Source organism: Nannospalax galili, unplaced genomic scaffold (assembly GCF_000622305.1).
Source record: "Nannospalax galili isolate Female #2095 unplaced genomic scaffold, S.galili_v1.0 scaffold102, whole genome shotgun sequence".
NCBI classification, from domain to species: domain Eukaryota; kingdom Metazoa; phylum Chordata; class Mammalia; order Rodentia; family Spalacidae; genus Nannospalax; species Nannospalax galili.
In genome coordinates, this window is record NW_008351958.1 from 1651580 (window position 1) to 1672324 (window position 20745).

The 20745-nt window shown below is 40.8% G+C and overlaps 1 protein-coding gene across 4 annotated transcripts in view; it reads right to left on the reverse strand.

Annotated features, from left to right (window-relative positions):
• Window positions 1-20745, reverse strand: part of Eya1 (EYA transcriptional coactivator and phosphatase 1) — a 158252-nt gene that overhangs the window by 10094 nt on the left and 127413 nt on the right. For all 4 annotated transcript variants that reach the window (XM_029553972.1, XM_029553971.1, XM_008848877.1 and 1 more), the window contains exons 13-17: window positions 8925-8983; window positions 8653-8813; window positions 7619-7733; window positions 7394-7515; window positions 3063-3163 (exon numbers count right to left, since the gene is read on the reverse strand). In XM_029553972.1, coding sequence (XP_029409832.1) covers window positions 3063-3163; window positions 7394-7515; window positions 7619-7733; window positions 8653-8813; window positions 8925-8983 — 558 coding nt within the window. The remainder of the gene's footprint in view (window positions 1-3062; window positions 3164-7393; window positions 7516-7618; window positions 7734-8652; window positions 8814-8924; window positions 8984-20745) is intronic.

A 20745-nucleotide genomic window follows, 5' to 3' on the forward strand; every position in this document is an offset into this window, starting at 1 on the left:
TTTTGCCCTAAGTTAAATATTAAATATTCTCTGCCTCTGGGCTGAATTCAACTCTAAAGTCATGCATTATATATCACAAAATAGGTTCTTGTCACTAATTTCATCCAGAAAGTGCTACTATTTATTAGTTTATTGTAAAACACTAGAGCAGACATCCTCTTTAAAAGACTATTCCATATATCACTGAGTGATAAACTGACAGTATCTAAGTGTTTGCAGGATACTAGGAATCTAAGAATCTTCTGCAAAGTCGACATTTTTACATACACACTAAATCAGAAAACAGAATCCAGAGAGGTATATTTGCATCAGATGTTTCATGACTCTTAGCACATATATTTGCCCCCCAAACCAAAGAAAAGCTAAGAAGATTCATTCATAATTAAAAATTCCAAGAGAATATTTATTGTCGGCCACTGCCTAATTGTGGTGGGTGTATGTGTGCAAAATAATGTGTCCAAAGATAAATAGTGAAGATAATTTTAGCTGTCCTTTAAAGACAGAAAACATAATTGTATTACTACCTTCAACTGTAACATCAGACCAAGAGTTCCTCTGTTTTCCAAGCTGTGGTCACCAGAGCTAAACCTCTAAGAAATTGCTAGAAAGACTTAGGAAAGGACCCACTCACAGTGGGATTTTACCTGTGATTTTTGTGCCTTATTTATGCGGTCGTTATCATAGTCTTCCCTCTGCATACACCAAGCTAAAAGCCACACCCTGGTACTTTCTTCTGAAACTACAATTTGGAAGGCCCAGCCTGGAGGGCAGATTCAAAGCTGGCCCAGGGTCACTGTGCCATCATATGCTGCTCCTTAGCTCCATGTTGCTCAGAGGTGCAAATCTACCCCAGGCCCTTCTGGCCACTAGGAGGTTCTGAGTAGGAATGGCCTGGGATTCTCAGAGGTTTTCCAAGGAAGACAGCATTGAGCCAGGATTTCCACCAAGCATTCTCCTTCAGTTCTCAGGACTGTGTTTGGGGGATTCTAATTTAGTCTAGGATGGCAAATGTTCCCATTGAGAATCAGGGCTAGCCACTGGTGAGAAGCAGAGGTCAGAAGTAGTGCTTACATGCTGCTCCTCTCCAGCACTAACAAGCCAGTGGCATGTGGGTTTCCACCAGCACCAGGTCCACTCTGATCTAGGGAACTGGTGAAATCATCTGTCAGTGACAGAGATAGAGCCAGCGCCTGTGGTGTTATTGGAATTCAGAGGCACTGAAGGCGAATTGAGCCATCTTCATAGGCATGGAAAGGCTGTTACATGTCAACTTAACATCTGTGACAGAGAACTTGATGTGCCATCTCTAGTACTGGCTGGGTTACAGCAGCAGAGCTGGACTGCTATGTCCCTCATGGTAATGTGCACAGCTGTCTATGAATGACTATGTGGGAAAGAAAGGGGAGCTTATCCTATCCATTTAATGACATAATGTCCCTCAAGAAACATTTATAGAGCACAAGATTTAGGGAATTAAAAAAAACAACTGAACACAGAGTCAGGTCTCCATTCCCCAAAGACCAGATTTAGTTGTCAAAGCAGGCACTTATAATTATTTGTGTAACAACAGCTATCACTGTTCTAGTTAATGAGTCTCATGTCTCTATAAATCTAACTTCCCACATAGGCTGAAGAACTAGGTTATATTACTATCCACATTTTGGGACAGGGTAGAACGAAATTGAAGGCTTAAGACACTTGTTGAAGAATGGATACTCAGCAAAGCTATAAATCAAAGAAGGGTTGGATCAGAATCCAAGTTATTTTACCACTATGGCTTCTCCAGTGAAAATATAAGTGAGTGCTACTGTAACTGAGCACCTAAAAACATGGGATTTATGAGTTTTGAGAAATGAGTCACATAATGACAAAAAAAGTTATAAAAGTATTCTAAGAAAGAAGTATTGGGCATGGTAAAAGAAGGGTGTTAATGGTCTGAATATGTCTCTCAAAGTTCATGTGTTATAAACTGAATCTTCAACCTTGTATGTTACGTGAAGGTGGAACTTTTGGTGGTAATTAGGATTAGCTAAGGTCAGCTCATGGTGTGGATAGGTGCTGAGTGCAAAAAAAGGAATCAAAGTGGCATTGATGACTTTCTGCAAAGATGAAGAAAGACCTTGCTCTGTGCCCACATGTGACACCCTCTGCTATCTTATGATATAATAAGAGGGTCTTCACCAGATGCTGACACCATGTCCACTAATGTCCTAGCCTCCAGAACTGTAAGTCAAATAAATACCTATTCTTTATAAATGATCCATTCTCAAGCATTTTGCCACAGTAACAGAAAATGGACTAAGACAGAAGGTCACTAGATGCACGTGATCACAGTGTTGGGTAGAGAAGGGAGACAGGTTAGAAAGGCAAGTTGTAACCAGTTGTGAAGACCCTGAGTGTCAGGCTAAGGAACTTAGTCCTCCTCCTTAAAAAGTGTGAGGGATGCTAAAGGAGACAGCTGCTGCTAAGAGAAAGGACAGCAAGACACTTACTGAGATTCAGAAACTGTAGTTCACACGACAATTTTTAAAGAGACTTTTATAGTCAGGTCCTCTCTTCCCTCTCCTTTGAACATCCTGAACAAGGCAGATGCTAACCTTGTCACAAAAAGAAGGCATAAGTCTTCTAGGACTGTAAGTAATTTCATCTTGTGTGCCAGCTCTGACCACTTGCAAGTATCTTTCTGAAATGGTATTTGAAAGGGTCTATGGCCACATCCAGGATCAGGTAACAAGGTGGGAGCCCCCTGACAGTGTCTGCCCTGGGTGCAGAGGACAATATGCTACTATAAGGACAGCATGTGAGCCACCTGTGTCTTGGATGACAGCTGCAGCACTAAGCCTGCCTTTCTGACCAACCACCTGTCCCACGCAGAAGCTTGTGCACGCCTCTGTTCCAAAAGCTCACACATGTGTAAATAGGATTCTGTGCTTCCTCCTTTCAGTGATCACAACTCTCCACACTTCAGTCTGTGGCAGAAAAATGGGCCCTGTTCCAAAAAGATGCCGTTCTGAGAGTTTGGAGGAGTAAAGAGAAAGCACGCGGCCCCTCGGGGAGCTCACCTTCTTTGCCCCTTGCTCTTCTTCCACGCCGTCTCCTATGACAACGTACACCACTTTTCTTCCAAACCTTTGAATTATCCTCTCAAAACAGCTTTCCTTTCCTAATGGGTAAAAGTGAATTATAGAGAATGTAAAGCCTGGGTAACCCAGTTGGATGATGCTGGAAAGTTTTATAGAAAATGTCTTATTCATGACTGATTCATCCTGCCCAGGTGACATTTTATGCCACTTGAGCAGTATGAATAGTAGGACAGCATATAAAAACCTGTAAATTTATTAGCAGAGTGTTGCCCCAGCTCTTGAAAATTGATGGCCCAGGACACATGACCGCAAGGATGACTATGAATGAACCCTAATACAGAATCGTAAACTTAAACTCTGAGATTTGGGGCGGGGTGTAGCTCAACTGCACAGCTTTGAAGTATGAACTTTGTAGATGACAATGTCATGTCTCAATGTCAAAAGGGTTGGACACCTCTTTAAATACTCTTTTCCAGAGAATTCACGATACAGCAATTGGAGGGCGGTTGTTTTGTGGCAGTGTGTTTTTCCATCTGCCAACTGAGACTAAAAGGCATGCAATTTCAGCAAATTTTTAAAACTTGACTTAAAAATATAAAATATCAAACTGAAAATAATACTTGATTCAAATATTATAATAAATACCTGGTACTGGATTTGGTAGAGTAAGAGAAAACAAGCCAGGGAATAGATTTATGTTTTCACTTGCAGTTTAAAAGAAAGACATCCAAAGCCTAACGTGTTTGCTCAAAGACGTCTCCTAAAGGTCCTGCTGAAATCAATGGTAATGGGGTCTTGGTAGTGTGGGTACCACACCAAGATGGCTGCCACCTCACCTGGGCATCTCATGTTCAACCAAGTACTCTCCTAGAGGCAAAGCTGGATAAAGGAAACTAAACACCTTTATCTGTCTATTATCTTTCCCATGTCAGGACTTCCTTTGGGCTCCGCTGGCGGCTCTGCTGTCAGCACATCTCTGCTGCTAAGGCAGGCATTGTTCCCCCTCAGAGAAGAAACTGGTGTTCCAAGTCTCAGCTGCCAATAGGTCATTTTAATGGACAATGGGACAGTTTATAGTTTTCAAATGTCAATGGCTGAGCAGGGCCTGCAATTCTTTCAAGGGAGGATCAGATAGACACATGAACAAATTGCTTGTTTGCTTAAACAAATGTCTGCTTTATATTTGTACTTTGCACTAAAATCTCTCCTTTGCATCTGACAGAATGAAATACAGCCATCTTATTCAAAGGGGGCAACTTCAAGGCTTCTTTAGTCGTTGCTAAACTGTGAAATAGTATATCGCTTTAAGGAATAAAAAGTGTAGTTTTCACTGCATTACAACCAAACACATAGATATCATGAAACTTTTTTCCCTCCTAATAGACAAATACTTGCTTTTGCAAAGGCTTATTATTATTACTATTATTATTATTATTATATTTTCTTGTGGAGGAAGATGAAATTGATTGCTATTTTTGTGAACAGTTGTTTTTCCTTTTGCCTCCCCCCACCCCTTTTTAAAATTTCTTATGGTGTTAGGGATCAAAGCCAGGGCCTTGCACAAACTAGGTAAATATTCATTGAGCTACATCCCTAGCCCCTTAAACTCATTGTTATTTAAATGTGAAGTTGTGGTGGACAAAATATAAGAAAAAGTCTTGGCTTTGTACCAACAGGCTTCATTGCAAATTTGGGGTCACAGAGACATTTTCTCACATGAAAGATTAAGAATGAAGTTGCCCCCTTCTGTATACTGAGCTCCACATCAGTATTATTTGATGACTCAATTAGCAATAATCATAGGGCTTTCAATCTCTACTTTTTTTTCTAAGAAAATATCAAAAATGATAATGATTACTTTTCTTAATTGTTTAAAATTTTGTATTAGCTTACAAAGAATTAGGTTTCATTATGGCATTTTTCAAACAAAAATTTGCTTCTGTGGCTTCTCCTCCACTTCTTGCTATCCGCTTCTCTTGGTATTCCCAATTTCCACTTTTATGTCACACGTGACCCTGCCCACCACCTTTCCCATGTGACCCTGCCCACCACCTTTTCCTAGCACTTTTGTTCTCTCCTGGTCTCCAAAAAAAGAAGGAAAAAAAAATGCATTAAAGACCAACATGAAGAAAAACACTACTTGTTTCTGAAGAAAATCAACAAAAAGTGTTTAATAAATAGGAAGGAATTACCTTTGTATTTAGTGGAGAAATTAATGAATAAAGTTAATTCATTTTTTTTTTTACAGTAAGCCCCTTCCGCTAGTTTTGAGGTAATGTCTACCACCATGTATTTTTAACTCTAAGCCTTAGTTATGTACTGAAAAAAACTAAAGGCCAATATTTCTGACAAAATCTTACTTAAAAATATCTAGTGTTTACTAAATTGCTACTGTAACTTCCTGGTAGCCTTTTTAAATTGTCTAGGTTTAATTTCAATACATATGAAGTATGGTGTAGCATGTGTACGCTTCCTGCCTGTGGGAGGCTGAACGAGGCCTCTCTACACCTTACTGTATGCTTCTCTGGAATTTGTCTGCATGCTGGAGTGCTGATAAACCTGACCACAATCCCGGTTTACAAAACACAGTATAATTCTTCTTAATCCAACTGAAAATAGGATCACATGACTTAATTCAGGCTGCCATTATGAAGCATGAGAGCATAGGAAATTTCAGTCACAACAACCTGCTGAATTGATTTGGTCTGTGCCTTCCACCTGGTGGGTTTTCAGTACTCTGGTCTTAGCTCTTCCTGAAAACATAAGTCTTCTCAAACCAGATGGGGGATTTCAAAGATGGTGGGTCTACCTGAATATCACATGGAATTGTCACATTCATCCCTGACATGTCTCATTTCTCCATCAGTGAATCGTGTCAATACTGACCCAGCTGTCTATAAGAAACTGCTGCGTCAGTTTTCAAAATACACAGATTATATATCCATTTCCTTCAAAACCATGTTTTGAGCATATATACTATATGCTGGGCATTGTAGCCAGTGTGATGAAAAAGAGACGAACAGCCCTCAAGAATATTAAAATCTGGTGGAGAATGCATACTATAAACAAGTAGAGGAAGAAATTATCTACTGATTAATAAATGGAACTCTGGGATTCAGTTTTGCCTCTCTGCCTTTAGATGGAGTTGAGCAGCCAGAATCAGTCTTCCTCTCATACAGAGGATGGGCATCCTCTTTCCCCCTTACAATTCATTGTTTTAGGGTAATATGAAGGCCACTTAGGATAAACACAGGGCTGTTCTCCAGCTTCAGTCTCCTATGAGTACTGAACACTAACCACTCAGGACTACTCACAAGGCCTTTGGCAGGGAATTGTTTCAACATCTCTGTTCCCTTGATCTCAATTAGCAAAGCTTCCAGGTAAACTTTTGTTTGTCTTTCTGGCCTTGCTCAAATGCGATCTTGTCCCTTAGCTTTCACTGACTCTGCCCTTTGGCCCCTCCTGCCTGGGAACAAGAGCTACCTATGGCACAGTCAGGGTCAAGCACTCAGCAGGACCACCTGGTAGAAAGGAGACTGGATCAGTAGACCTGAGACTTGGCTCTTAGCTGTTTACCTAACAACTTAAGCCTGGAGATTTAGTTTCCTCATGTGTAAAATGTAAAGATTAATAGGCAAAATGCCTAGTACAGTTCTCTACATCTAGTACATACCTGTTGAATGCTCATTTGTATATGACTTTGTCATACTGGGTTGTAGATATTTAGATGTCTGCCTCCCTTGAGAATAAGCCAAGACTGCCTTTTATGCCTATTTTTATTCTTACTTAGTTTGTATTCTAAATTTCTGATTAGACTTTATCCCTTCCAACTGTGCATCATCCTTACAAAAAGCTTACTTTTTATATTCCCAGAACAAAAATGAGGAGCCACCTGCCCATACATATTGAACTAAAACCAACAAATGCCCATGTCCAGTGAAACTGAAAAAAGTGTTGGAGTTGTTCATTTCTACTTTTAATGCTTTTGTTTTACTTTTCGCTTTAGTTTACAAAATATTTGTGTTGATGTCACCTAAAAGAATTAAAAAAAAAATAGCCTAGAATTGATGTTAAATTATTTGTACCCAAAATGTCCAGGTCTTTATGTCATCCAGTAAAGTAAAACTTTATCATTCGGTTATATAGGTTATACTTTATAGTTCTCTTGATGTCCGCAACCACTCTTGAAAATAAGATTATCCTTCCATTGTTCTGAGGTAGCTAGAATTCTGAAAAAGCTTCATTGACTGTCTTTCCTTTCAGACTAGCTTCAAGAAAAAGGTTCAGTTCAGAAAACATAAAGAGCTCACCTATTTTAGTTGCACTGTAAATATTTTCTATTGGAAATACAATTCCTAATCCATATAGCAGGACTTTTGCCAATGCTGGGATGAGCTGAGTAGTTGTTACTAAAATATTCACACAGTTCGTCCTATGAGAACAGAAAGGAAAAAGAAGACTGTTGAAAAATAAGTCTCGAAGGTACAGAAGCCTGAGCAGCACCCACTTCCCAGGCAGGCCCACGAGCACCTCACCGGGAGTGGATGAGTGAGAGGGCCTTCAAGGCCAGGGTCAGCCAGGAGTCCGTGAGTGCCTCGATCTCAGCCCGCAGCTGGAGCCAGGCTTCCCTCTTGGCTGGACCAAGCAGACCTGAGAGGTGGAAGGTGCATGAGACCCACTTCCTCACCCACATGGCTGAGCAGCTTCATAGGAAGCATTTCACAGTTACCATCACCATCCTCAAACCCATAGTTTCATGTATTATCATTTAGTTGCAAATGTGTGTTTAATTCACAAAGAACACCTGGCCTGGCATTCCCAGCACCCCTTCTTTTGGAGGTAGGTGTCATCTCATCTTTCTGGGGGAGCCTGTGCTCTCCCAGGCTTCTAACCATGTCATGTGAGCAGAATTGCTTTCTTGTTCTTAGATGAAGTGCCTTAGGTTTGGTCAGGGACAGCTAGGCTTGGAACTTTCCCTGACTCTATGGGAAGATGTCTCTCTTTCCCCCATGGTGGGGATAACTAGGGAGATCAAAACCTGAGTCTAGGGGCAGCTGCTTTTGCCACCACTTGTGAGGGACTAGAAATGGCTCCTACCCACCATAAAGTACAGGCTTTCCTGATCATGACACTTTAGTGCCTAGACCTAGCCATGCTGTAAACCTCCTTACACTTTGCATCATTGAGTAAACATTATTCTGTCTATGCTCAAACCACTTTGACTTCTGGGAACCACATTGAAAAGATGCAAGACTTAACACAAGCACAGGTCTGGGAAGGGCGCTGGTGACAACTCATCCTGTGTCATGAGCAGGGCTTTGCTGGAAGGACAACTGAATGTCTGAGAGGTCAAGGAAATCTTCCCCAGGCCACAGTACTAAGTAGCCAGGGCAACTGGCTAGAGTCTAATAATTGTCACTAAATCATAGCAGAAGTTCATCAGTTAGATGAAATTGCCTTTAAAAAAATTTTATACTCAAAAATGTAGCCCAAAAGTGAGTGGTACTTTAAGGATTTTAACTAGGCTATCTTCAGCTACCCCCTTGAGGTATTAGTGCCTGTCACTTGCCTCCCACGTTGTTTTTGTACGTGTTGTAGATCTCTTTTACTCGTCTGTAGCGAAAGGCCAGTTTTCTCATCCAGTCCACTCCACCCCGGACACCAGTTGCCAGGCATAAATTAGCACTGGTGGCTGCAGCAGGAAAGCCATCTGTTCCAAAGTTATACGTGCTATTTAGATGCAAGAAAAGCCCAGAGTTAACCAAACAGAAAATTCATCTTAACTAGCTGAACAAATTAAACCGTAACCGGGCGCTGGTCAGTTTGTGCCAGTGTGCTCACCTTAAATCCTGGCCGTTGTCATCGGAAGAGACGTCGTCTATATGAACTTGGTCACATTCCTAAAATGCAGTTAAAATGATGTGTGTTAGTTTTTAAGAAGCATTCTTTATTTTGTAAATTAAGAAATTAGTTATTTTATAAACACCTCAACTGGAATGTTTTTCAACAATGTCTATCAGTAGGTGGCAGTCTTGTTTAATTGACATGTTTTACTTATTTTGGGGCTCTTTCTCATAAGAAACAAGCAATGTCATCAAGAACTACTGTTATTTAGCTTCAGAAAACACATTTTTGTGTTTAGAAAGGAAAGTGATTGAAAACAATTAGCATATGCATTCTATAAAGCTTAGGTACCTTAAAACATCATACTGCTCAAAGCTGATTTGGAGAGTGCCCGGGCATAACTAAAACCAGACATTTTGGTAAATTCAGCATGCTAGAAAAATTAAACCTGATGCTAACTGCCAATGAAATTATGACCTCTGATGGCTGTTGAGCCACACACCAACACAGCCTGAGGCCAGTATGCTGAGGAGCCCAGACAAAAAATCTGTTACTGGTTTGCCATTTATTTGAGAAATGTTTTATTCTCTCTCTCTCTCTCTCTCTCTCTCTCTCTCTCTCTCCTCTCTCTCTCTCTCTCTCTCTCTCTCTCTCTCTCTCTCTCTCTCTCTCTGTGTGTGTGTGTGTGTATAAGCCCACTTGTGCAGGATTTAAGAAAAAAGCATGGAAGACTTCAAAATCTAAATAAAAATAATCAAGCCATATGGTGTTTTTTAAAACAGTTTTCAAACATTTTCTTTCTATTACTCTTTTACTGTTCTACTAGTGTTACAAATTCATGTTAAGTATTGGATTTATGAGTTTATTATAGCGTAATGTTATTGTGAACAGACCTGTTTGTGTCAACTATTTAGAAGAGCTAGACACAGTTGTGGGTTTGAGTTCTCAGGACCCAGTTTCTACACCTGTGCACAGAAGCACCTAAGCATCTTACTGCTCTATCTGTAGCCCCCGGGGTGACTGTGGGAAGCAGCAGCCCTCTGTAAACACTGGAGAGATGGATGAATATACTAATTTGGAAATAGAGAAGATATCTAGTCCAGAAACAAGTAACACATACACTTGGCTTTGCTTTTGTATGTGAGTCACGTTCCTGCCTTTCTGTTCAACCTCTAAATACTCAGGTGGCCCTTAGGATGCTTATTTTCATGGAAGTTTCAGTTAAAAAATATTATTAGAAGAAGGTTCCAGGGCTATGGCAAGGCTCCTCCAGTGAAGGCTCAGGCATGCTTCAAATTTCAGAGTTAATAATGTAAAACCAGGTCCTTTCTGCCACTCAGAATTCAGCTGTGCAACAAAAATGATATATATAGTGTCGCAGTCACAGAGACATATTCTTTATGCTGCCTGCTCCTTCTGAACAAATCTTCTCTCCATGGATTTGTGAAGAAGGCAGCAGCAGACAGAAATGGACAAAAACTCAAACCAGCTGTTCCTTCACAGACTTAAAATCCTGACCCACCCAACCTCTTCCCAAAGCATCTATTTCCCAGCAGCCCTCTCCCAGTGAGCAGCAAGTTCCAAGCAGGAAAAGACTTTGACCTTGTAACCCTCCCCTGCTCTCTTGAGGTCTATGACCTCAGATAAGAAAGAAGGAAAAGCCAGGATCTGAGCCCTCACATGCTGACTGTGAATTTAACATTTGAAAAACAGGCCGTTCTCAGAAAATATATTGGGGAACTTCCTTCTGAACATTAACAATGAAATCTTAGAAGAGAGTAATAATCATCTGTGTATTGAACAACATAACTTTAGGTTTAGATAGTTTCTAAATCAGGAGAAGAAACTTCAGACCTTTTGCCCAGAAATACAATTTTTATATTGTTGGTAAACTCTGTGTGTGTGTGTGTGTGTGTGTGTGTGTGTGTGTGTGTGTGTGTGTATGTTTAGGGGGGGGAAAAATACACAGCATTTGTGTGTGTGTGTGTGTGTGTATGATTAGTGGAGGGAAAAATACACAGCATCTTGAAGGAGAAATTTTCTCTCTTGAGGAAGTCAGTAACTAGAAGGGGAAAAGATAATGCTTTAAAAAGGGCAGTGGGATTTAAGAATCAAAGCTGGCCTAGAATTCCCAGGTTAAGAATGGGAAGGGTTGTTTGGAAAGGAGGGGGTGCAAGAATGTTTTTGTAAACTAATTTAGTTGTAAATTTCCACTGGCTGAGAAGTGAGCTAATGTATTTGAGGACCCCATTGTTGCTCAGCTCTTCTACACCGTGTGTGTGTTTGTTTTCTCCTGCTAGCTTTATTTAAAAGTCATTGTTCCAGGCTGGACCGCCAAGTGAAGACTTTTTCAGTATCCTGGCAGCTTGCATTAAATGTTATCAGATTCAAGCTTTTACCTGCAGAACAGATTCTCTCCAAGGTGACTTGATTAAAGGAAAGACCCCTGTAACAATGAGATCCTCCTTCTTTATTCAGGAGAACTTTGTAGAATGAGTTTAATGGAAATATTAAAAAAAAATTAAGGGGTGCAGTTAGCATCTTCAAGAATGAAAATAACCTATTATTTAATGAGCAAAAGAAAAAAAACAGTGCACTAAGTTCAAGTATACAAAGTACACACTGAGGATTCATTACTTAAAAGTCTGTGAAATTGCAAATAAATGTTGAATTTTAAAAATACGTATCATTTATTTTTATTTTATATGTATGATGATTTTTTCCTGAATGTATGTAAATACACCACATGCATGCAAATGCCTGGGGAAGTCAGAAGAGGGTTTTAGAGCCCCTGGGACTGCGGGGGATGGTACAGACAGTTGTTAGCCACCATGTGGGAGCTAGGAACTGAACCCAGGTCCTCTGCAAGAACAGTCAATATTCTTAACTGCTGAGCCATATCTCTAGCCCAAATGTTGCTTTTTTCAAAAAAAAAAAATGTAGAATGGAAACTATAATTGCTATTTACTACCTATTAAACATTTGCTCCCTGGGGTGGTGGTGCGGTGTAGCTCAGTGGTAGAACACTTTCCCAGCATGCAGAAAATCTTGGTGGATAGAATACAAAAAATAAATTTCGAAGATTCGCAGATGAATAGAGCATATTACTCTACTGCAATATCCTGCAACCGCAGACTCTGTTAACCTGTCCTAAGTGCGCTTATTCTCAAACCAGAGCCCTTACCTTCATTACTCATCGCTGAAATCCAGTGTCCCCTGAGATATATGTTTTGTTTCGTTTTGTTTTGTTTGTTTTCTTCTCTCACTTTTCAGAAGCTGCCCTGGCTTTTGGAGGCCCCTTTGCAGGCTTCTTAAGAATATATTAGGTTTCTATTATCATTTAGGGTTTTCTTTCTTTTAATTTCCAAATGTGCTTTAGATAGCTAGATAATAGAGGAAGTCCAAAGCTTGTTTTAAGAACCCCTTGTTTCAAACCGAAAGAGTTTGGGGTTCCCAGAAATAACAAAACAAAGTTCAAAGCCACAGGAGAGGTCTATAGACACAAGAGCCCAAAACAGAAGCTTAATCCATTTCCAGGTGCCAAAATACGTCTCAAAAACCCCTAATTGGGTGCTTACTACAAAGTGCAGGACATACAGAATTCCAAGGGGAAATTAGTTTTTTATTCCAAAAACAGACGGAACGTGCTGACAATGTACTTTTGAAATGAACTTTCAAAAAGTATGTGATGGGTTGTAAGGAGTTGAAACCACTGCCGAATCCAAGTCTTGGGGCAGCGTTCACATGTTTAAGAGCTACTGCCAAGCCAGCATATTTTACACATTAACGTACAGAGTTGGGGCTGGAGAGACAGAAGGGACTCCTATATCTGGCCTGAGACCTCCCTGGGGCCACAGCTAGTGACTCTAAGGACTCCAGGGTCTGTATTTCTGCCCACCCGAGCTGACTAACTGCTTAGATTAACAAAGTGCTTATTCCTTTATTCATGAAAAGCCAATGCCCTCTAGTACAATGCACCAAAACTCCTCACCCTTGAACTAGACACCCAGTAGGAGAGACATGCAGGAAGATGTGCACATTCTCTAGTAGGTCTGATAGGGATGGGCACAAAGGAGAACACACAGGTAAGGGCAAGGGGATATGCAATGCCAACAGGGTATCTGAGAAAAGAGTCTTCCAGCCAAGGGAACTGTAAGTTCAAAGGCCCTGGGGCAGAAGAGAGAACCCATAGAGCTACTGGGCACACAGATCACAGCAGAGAGCTCTGCCAGGGAAGCAGTGGACATGATGGATGTCAGCCCTGCCCTCAAGGCACTTACAGGGCAGCGGGACAGAAGTGAACTAACTTCACAGTGGTAAATTGATTCTAACTGTGATAATGCAGAAACAGCAGCTCTGGGGGCCAGATGACCCCCTTCTCCTGAGGGCTACAGAGGTATGAAGAGCTTTCATTATAGGCTGCTAGGTCAGTGAAGAATGGCATAGGTCATTACCTTTGGCCTGACCACTTACCTTGTCAATCTGAGACCACAGCAGTAGAATACACAGATTAAAGGTGGTTTGCTGGGATGGATTATAGTGCTTGAACTGTGATAACAAAAGCAAGACAGCTTTCTGAGCCTCAGGCTGGCCTTGCCACATCTCTACCTTCCAATAGCCATGGGGTGGGCAGAGAAAGAGGACATTTATTGGGCAAGCCGTCATTCGCTCAAGAAACATCAGGCATTTAGTGACACTGACGGCACCATGGACTTAGTAAGCAGCCCCAGAAAGGGAAGAGGAAGACGGGAAAACCCTGTTTCTTCGGACCCCAATCTCACACAGCAGACCTACTATAGATCTGGAAAGTGATCGTATGTGCAGAAGAAAGGGGTTATTTTTTGTTAAAGGCTTTCTGAAGAGAAATCAAAGTCAACAACTTTGTTTATGGACACAGTGATAATTCAATAGTAGAGGGATACACAATTAGAACATTAAAATTTTTCATTCGATTTGTGTGTGTTTGCACCTGCATGCATGCCATTGCACATGTGTGGGGGTCAGAGAACAGCTTGTGGGAATCAGCTCTCTCCTTCCATCATATTGTCATGTGGGATTCAAGGTTTGAACTCAGGTCCTCAGGCTTGGCAAAAAGCACCTTTACCTGTTGAGACACCTTACCAGCCCATAACTAATATTTTAACTTGACGGTCACATATAGATCCAAACAGTACCAATAACTCTGAGGAAGACTGGGAGCCAGTGCAAGGTTGCAGTCTTTTGCTAGGAAAATTTTATGAGTGGTTACTAAATTTGAACATCTCTAAAGCTTCAGTCACTTCCCAGCCTGGGATTGGTTCCTCCCTTTTTAGAAGTCCTGAAGCACCAGGGATGAGCCACCCTATCACCCTTGGTTAGCAAAGAGTTCTACATTGATAGCCTTGTAGATTCAATGCAATGCCAAGTACCTCATTAAGAGCTGATTCTTATGCAGGCCAAGCATCCCTAATCCAAAGATATGAAATCGAAAATGTTCCAGAGTCTGAAATTCTGGGCTATGACACTATGAGTAGAAAATTCTACACTTCTCAGGTGATGGGTCCACAGTCAAAACATAGGTGAGCTTAAAATATTGTATAAAATTGCCCTTGGGCTAAGTATATCAGGTGTATGTAAAATATTAACAGACTTTGTGCTTAAATTTGATCCTAGTAACCATGCCATCTCCTTGAAATCTCAAATACTTCTGATTCTAAGCATTTTGGATAAGGGATGTACAGCTTGTATTTCTTGTGGAATTTCTGTTGTGCCAGGAATAGAGTTCTTCCTCACAAACTCTTATTTCTTGCAAAGCCAAGTTTATAGGAGAAAGTTCAGCAGTATCTAATGTCATAATCTAATTTAAAGATGAAAGATGAAGACTGAGAAATTCATAGGACATGGATCCAGATGCTGTAGCATTGACGCCTAATCCAGATCATTGCTCCACATTCTCCTAAGTTCACAGGACATGAACACCTTACTACCACCATGTCAGTCATGATCAAAGTTCTTTGTGGATTATCAGCTGCTTGGAGCTTAGGAGACTCCAGGTTGGAAATGTGTCCTGCCATCCCCACAACTACAGGGCCAAGGGTTTGTGACTGTTCCTCTTTCCTGGCCTGGAGCTTGGAAGTACAGCCTCCACCCTTTAGAAAAAGCTGCAACCCTCTCAGTCAACACCAGGTCCTTAAATGACTGGCACTTCAGAAGGACATGGTCCTGAAAGAAAGTCCTTTATGGTTACTTGCTCTCTGCCAGAAGGCAGGGTACATACAGAGTATGATTGTATGTGGCGAGAGTGTGGTTTTAGCATGTCATGTTGACATGATACACTTTAAGTGGAAAAACATGAGGCCCAGGAACACAGGTTCAGCCATCACCATGGCTGGGGGAAGTGAACCAGAGCAGATGGCTGCCATCTGAGGTGTCGAGCTGGGCCCACAGCTATGAGCCTCTGATCCTCTGAACCAAACTGACAGGCTCCTTCCATGTCTTTCAGATAAACTCCACCAAGCAAACACCCGAGGTTCTCTTCCCCTGTGCTTTCTTTTCCTGTGCTTCACCCAGGACAAAGAGAAACAAAGGGAGCAAGCTGCAGGCGCTGGTCCTCAGTTCCCACCTCACAGAGAGAGGTCGTAAAATGCTTGCATGGATGGCTGGGGAACTAGCCAACACACCAGGCCACAGAGCCCAGCCTGGGTGCAGGGAGTTGGCAGAGAGCCACACAGGGTAGGGACCCCGTGGCCATGGGCAAACTTGCTTTTGCCTTTAGGATTCTGGTTGTACTGTTTTTCTGCCTGTTGGGTCCCTTCTGTCATTATTCTTGGCATGGCCACTCGAGCTGACCTTTTTCTGATCCGTCATCATCTCTGGGTGTCTAGGGGTGAGCCACAGCCTTGTTCTGTTGGATCAAGCCCCGGGAATAACTCAGATTTTGTACAGGGGCTCATATGCAAAATATTAACTTATGGCAGAATTTTTCTGCAAATATTTATTCTGCTTTGATACTGTAGTGGTTGTTCTTTTCCCCCAAGCCTTTCACTTGTGCCATAATTATGTAAAAATATACCATAAGATTCAAGCTAGTTTAGGAAAATTAATAAAGAGAATCAAGACAGTTACAGTGGGCCTTATTCTCTGTGCCAAGTACAGCGACATCACTGGCAGCAGGAAGATGCTCTCTTCCAACTGAACATGAACCTAGAAACACAAACGTGGTATAAATCAGAAGCCTTTGAGTAAACAGAGGCTCTTAGCTTTGGGGCAGTTTGAAGCGGTCGGGGGATGACATGAGAAAGTAGAGGAGTATTCTTTCAGAGAAGCTACGCTACCAAACTACCGGACACATGAGATTGGATCTGCCCGTATTCCAAGTTGACCATGAGAAAACAGACACCGTCCTGTCATCTAATTGTTTCAATACCTTTCTTTCCAGAGTAAAAACGGAAGAAAAAAGAGTCACTGGTGGGGCTAGCTATTGTCACTGTGTCTTGACATCAGAATTGCTTATTGAGGCCAGTTGGCTACGGCCAAAGCTGAGGAAAAGACCCTGACCTCTTTGTTTCCTCTTATCTGTCATTATTAGACAATTATATTCATAGTTAGGAACTCACTACTGAACAATACAGACATTTGCTTAAGACCTTTGACATCTATAACTTGCTAAAAAGAAGTATTCTCCATTTTTCTGTACATGAAAAGCTATATGCAGCACAGTACATTAGAGACAAATTCACGTCAGTTATCAGCAAGTTTTATTTTGACAAATGGACAACAGTACTTTAAAAAAAAGACAGAAAACACCAGTCCCCTTAAAGATCTGCTCAAAGAAAGTTGAAATTATACAGATGGGCTTTCAGGGTGACCGGTGTTGGGAGTGACAGTTTTTAAGGAGTGATTGTTCCATATTAACTTTTGGGACTAACTTTGGACTCCTTGGTATTTTGATAACTTCTTTAGCAAAACAAGGTAAAATGGGTACCCCAGGAGCCTGCACTCCCAGGAGTATCCATGATTCAGAAGCTCTGAGGAGGGGAAGGAGTGGTTCTGGAACAAGTCCATAGTTGGAAAAGGTGAAGGGCTGCACTTTAATTAGTTCATGATTGGATCTGACATGTGGCGTCCAGCCTCTGGTGTTGAACTCCTATACTCTAGGAGTTAATCAATTCTCAGAAACCAACTTTCCACTTGCCTACTTCTCTCTGTAAAGAGGAGTGTGCCCAGCTAAGGTGCTGTGTATTATAGATATTCGTGAGGGGTAATGAGATACCAATGACTTTCCAGAGCCATGCCCAAGCCCTTAGCACTTCTGAGCAAAAATGAAGGAAGTTGAGGACTGTCTGTCCTCTCCAAGCTGGGCATCATGGAACTTCCAGGAGCCCAACCCTTGGGGACAAGGGGGCATGAAATCTAAAGCCACTTCACATTGGCACTGGCTAGCAGGACCTGTCACCCACCTGGAGTACACCCCTGCTATTTCTATTCCCCTTGCTTTCCCACCACAAGCCTTCCTTGCACATTACTTATGATACCGAGAGTGGCGATAAAGAACAAAGGGAGTTTTGAAATTCACCTCCTACTTCTTGAGAATTTGGGGTCGTGCAAGCTAAGGGATTCAAACAAACTTGGAAAATGTACCTTTAATTCCTGTTCTAAATGATCTGCTATACCACTGGCTCAAAATATATTGTAAATCAGTGTTTTAACATCTGTATCTGTTTTTTTTAAGGAATAAAATAACACAACTATACAAGTTAACAAGATTATAAATAGATTGTAGATCTTAGAAACTGAAAAGAGGAATTCCAATATCCAGTTCTGAGTTGGTAATAAGATGCACTTTATGGGGATATACACAGCTTTTTCCTTGTCTCACTTCTAAAGACAGTGTTTCAATATATTTTTAATTTTAGTATATTTGGGGGCTTTCTAAGTGAGAAAGAGATTTTGCTAGAATTGTGTTTACATTAGGTAGGAGCCCTAGAACCTTGTATTAGAAACCTAAGATTTGATTTACAGGAGTTTTAACAAAGGTAGGATGCTAGCTGGTTTTTGTTCTGAATGTTTATCCTAATAGCTATAAAATATTTAGAGATTATGGTCTTTACTGAAAGTGCCTATAAATGTTGCTAAGGCAAAAGATAAGTTGAAGTATTAAAGCTGAATGCTGCTATCAGAATATAACTGGGGTGAATATTTTTTTTAATATTTTATTATTTTTATTTTATGTATATGCGTGTATTGCCTGCATGTAAGTAAGTGCACCTGTGCAATGCTGGTGGAAGACAGAAGAGGCTGTTGGATCCTCTGGAACTGGAGTTACAGACAGTTGTTAGCTGCCATGTGGGTGCTGGGATTCGAACCCAGGTCTTCTGCAAGAACAATCAGTGTTCTTAACCACTGAGCCATGTCTCCAGCCCCATGGGTGGATATTTTTAAGATCATTGAAATACCCCCAAATTTCCAGCACTACCATGCTTATTAATAACTAGAAAAAGGATGAAGCTATTTCAATGTTTTCATAATTTATTTTATTTTCCTTTTAAGTAGTCTAATTATAAATAGGATATCATTCTAATAATACTTCAGCATGTGGCTTTCAAAATCCCAAAGGGATTGCATGAAAATTGTTCCTTCTTGGTGGGTATAGTCTTAATAAATATGATATGTAAGTTTCTCTCGGCTTGGGGTTCCTTTTTCCTCCCCATGAATGCCTCCTTTACCACATGATTATATTAAATCTATTTGTCTTTATCCACACTCTCAACCTTGGGGTGAAAAGTCTTGCTTAATGTAAGCCAGAAAGAATTGAAAATAAACTTTTAAGACAAAGTGGGCTTATTTAAAATATTTCAACACTAGATCGCGAGTGGTAATGGATGAATCGAATTGATAGTTATGGCATATGCTACATTTGATCTAATGATATCAAAGCTTATACTTTTTTATTAAAATTACACTGAATACTTAAAATTTAGTGCAAGATGCATCTTTTATTAATTTTGGGAGGACTGAGGTGGGAGGGCTGGGAAATTAATTGAGGGCCTCATGCTATGTTCACATTCTCCTGCTGAGCTACACACCCAGCCCCCATCTTTGTTTAAGCCGTTACAGCACAAGTGCTCCATCCTGATCTAGGCTACCACACTGTGTTGTCATAAAGACTGATGCCCAAATACACAGCTTCATTTACGATTCACTTCATACAAGAGGATGTGGCATTTTAAAATATAGGGCAATACATTAGTGTTTGAGATTATGTCAAATTATAGTATGTTACTTAACCATTAAATATTGCATGCATTTGAGATTATATTATGTAACTTAAAGAAAGATGATGAAAGACTAAAAGGCCAAATTAATTATTATGTTTAAAATAATTATTATCTATAAAATTACAAAAATACAACTCAGTATATGTTTAATAAAATATCAGTGTTGAATGTCAGTGTAGAACTGCTCTGGAATAAGCTTTGGTTCACTGCTGAAATGGTTTTCAAGGGGCTTGTCATCATTTTTGCCCACATAATTTGTCACTAGCAGCAGCCACTGCTTTCTAACTCTTGCTTCCTTTCTTTCAGATCTATTATTTTTGCTGAGAGCGTCTACTAAAGAAGACCTCTTCATCATGACATGGCTCTGCTGGCTGTGAATGATCACACTCTCCTGCGAATCATTCTTTTCACTCTGGGCTTGCTGTCAGGGCCTGGAAAACACCCCAGTCAGAGGACCCTTTATCCTTTGTCTGCAGGCACTTTCATTTCACCTTTGATGCCACCAGAGGAACATGATCCACATAGTGAATTTATCTATGAAGTGTTTAACAGGGTGCTCACAGTGTTTAACAGAACACTTTAATTTCTACAGAAATATTTCTGCTCTGCCCATATGTAAAATGGTGAGCTCTAAGCTGCAAAGGTGATATTTAAGAAAGAGTTCTTTTTCCTAGAGCCATTTGTCAGTCTTTCTAGTTATTTGCAGCAAATAAAATCTGCAATAACTTTCATGAGCCTATGCCTATCAATTCATCTTTAACCAAAACCCAAATGTCAACGCATTTTCTTGTAATCTTCTTTGTCCTTGCTAGCTAGGAGTAGAGCTCATAGTTTGAAAGTTTTAAAGAAGCCAGTTTATCAACTTTAGTTAGCTTATGTGGCCTGAGAATTTTATGATAATTAGAAATACTTAATTTTGTTTAAACTGTGAGGTTCAGAATAAACAGATTCTCATAATACCCTGAGTCAACAAGTTAACACAAGATTCCTAATCCAACGTTGTCTGCCATGTAATTATTACTGACTCCCAGTAAGAAAAATATGCAGAACCGGACACAGGCACTATGAAAGGAAAAAAGGAAAACAGGTTCCCCACGAGTTGCAGGAAGTGTTCCCTCATCACCTCTCCTCAGTCAGTCCTGAGGACAGGGAGGCCCTCTAAGGGAGTTCTCCTCACATAATACCCTCTCTTCTGAGCAGCAGTGAGTTCAGAAACCCACCTCCCCAAACCAGCCCTCCTGAGCCTCTGTTAAAGACATAGTCTTCAGATGAGGGTAAATGATTCAAGCTCTGTTGATCCATTCCCTCTGGCATGAGGGCCTGCTGAGTGCCCAGACGTTGGGGGCTAATACAGGAAATGGATCTGGCAGCCTAAAGGGGAAACCGAGGAAAATGCTGTCCATACCCATATCCTCACTCTATAAAATTTGTCCCTTTTCAAGAATTAGAACCACCAATAATGCTTGGATGTTCATGCTAGTGAGGAAAATACTAATCAACAAAGCATGTTTAAACATGTTCTACGCAAACTCTGACAGTAACACGAGAAGACAGAGGATGCA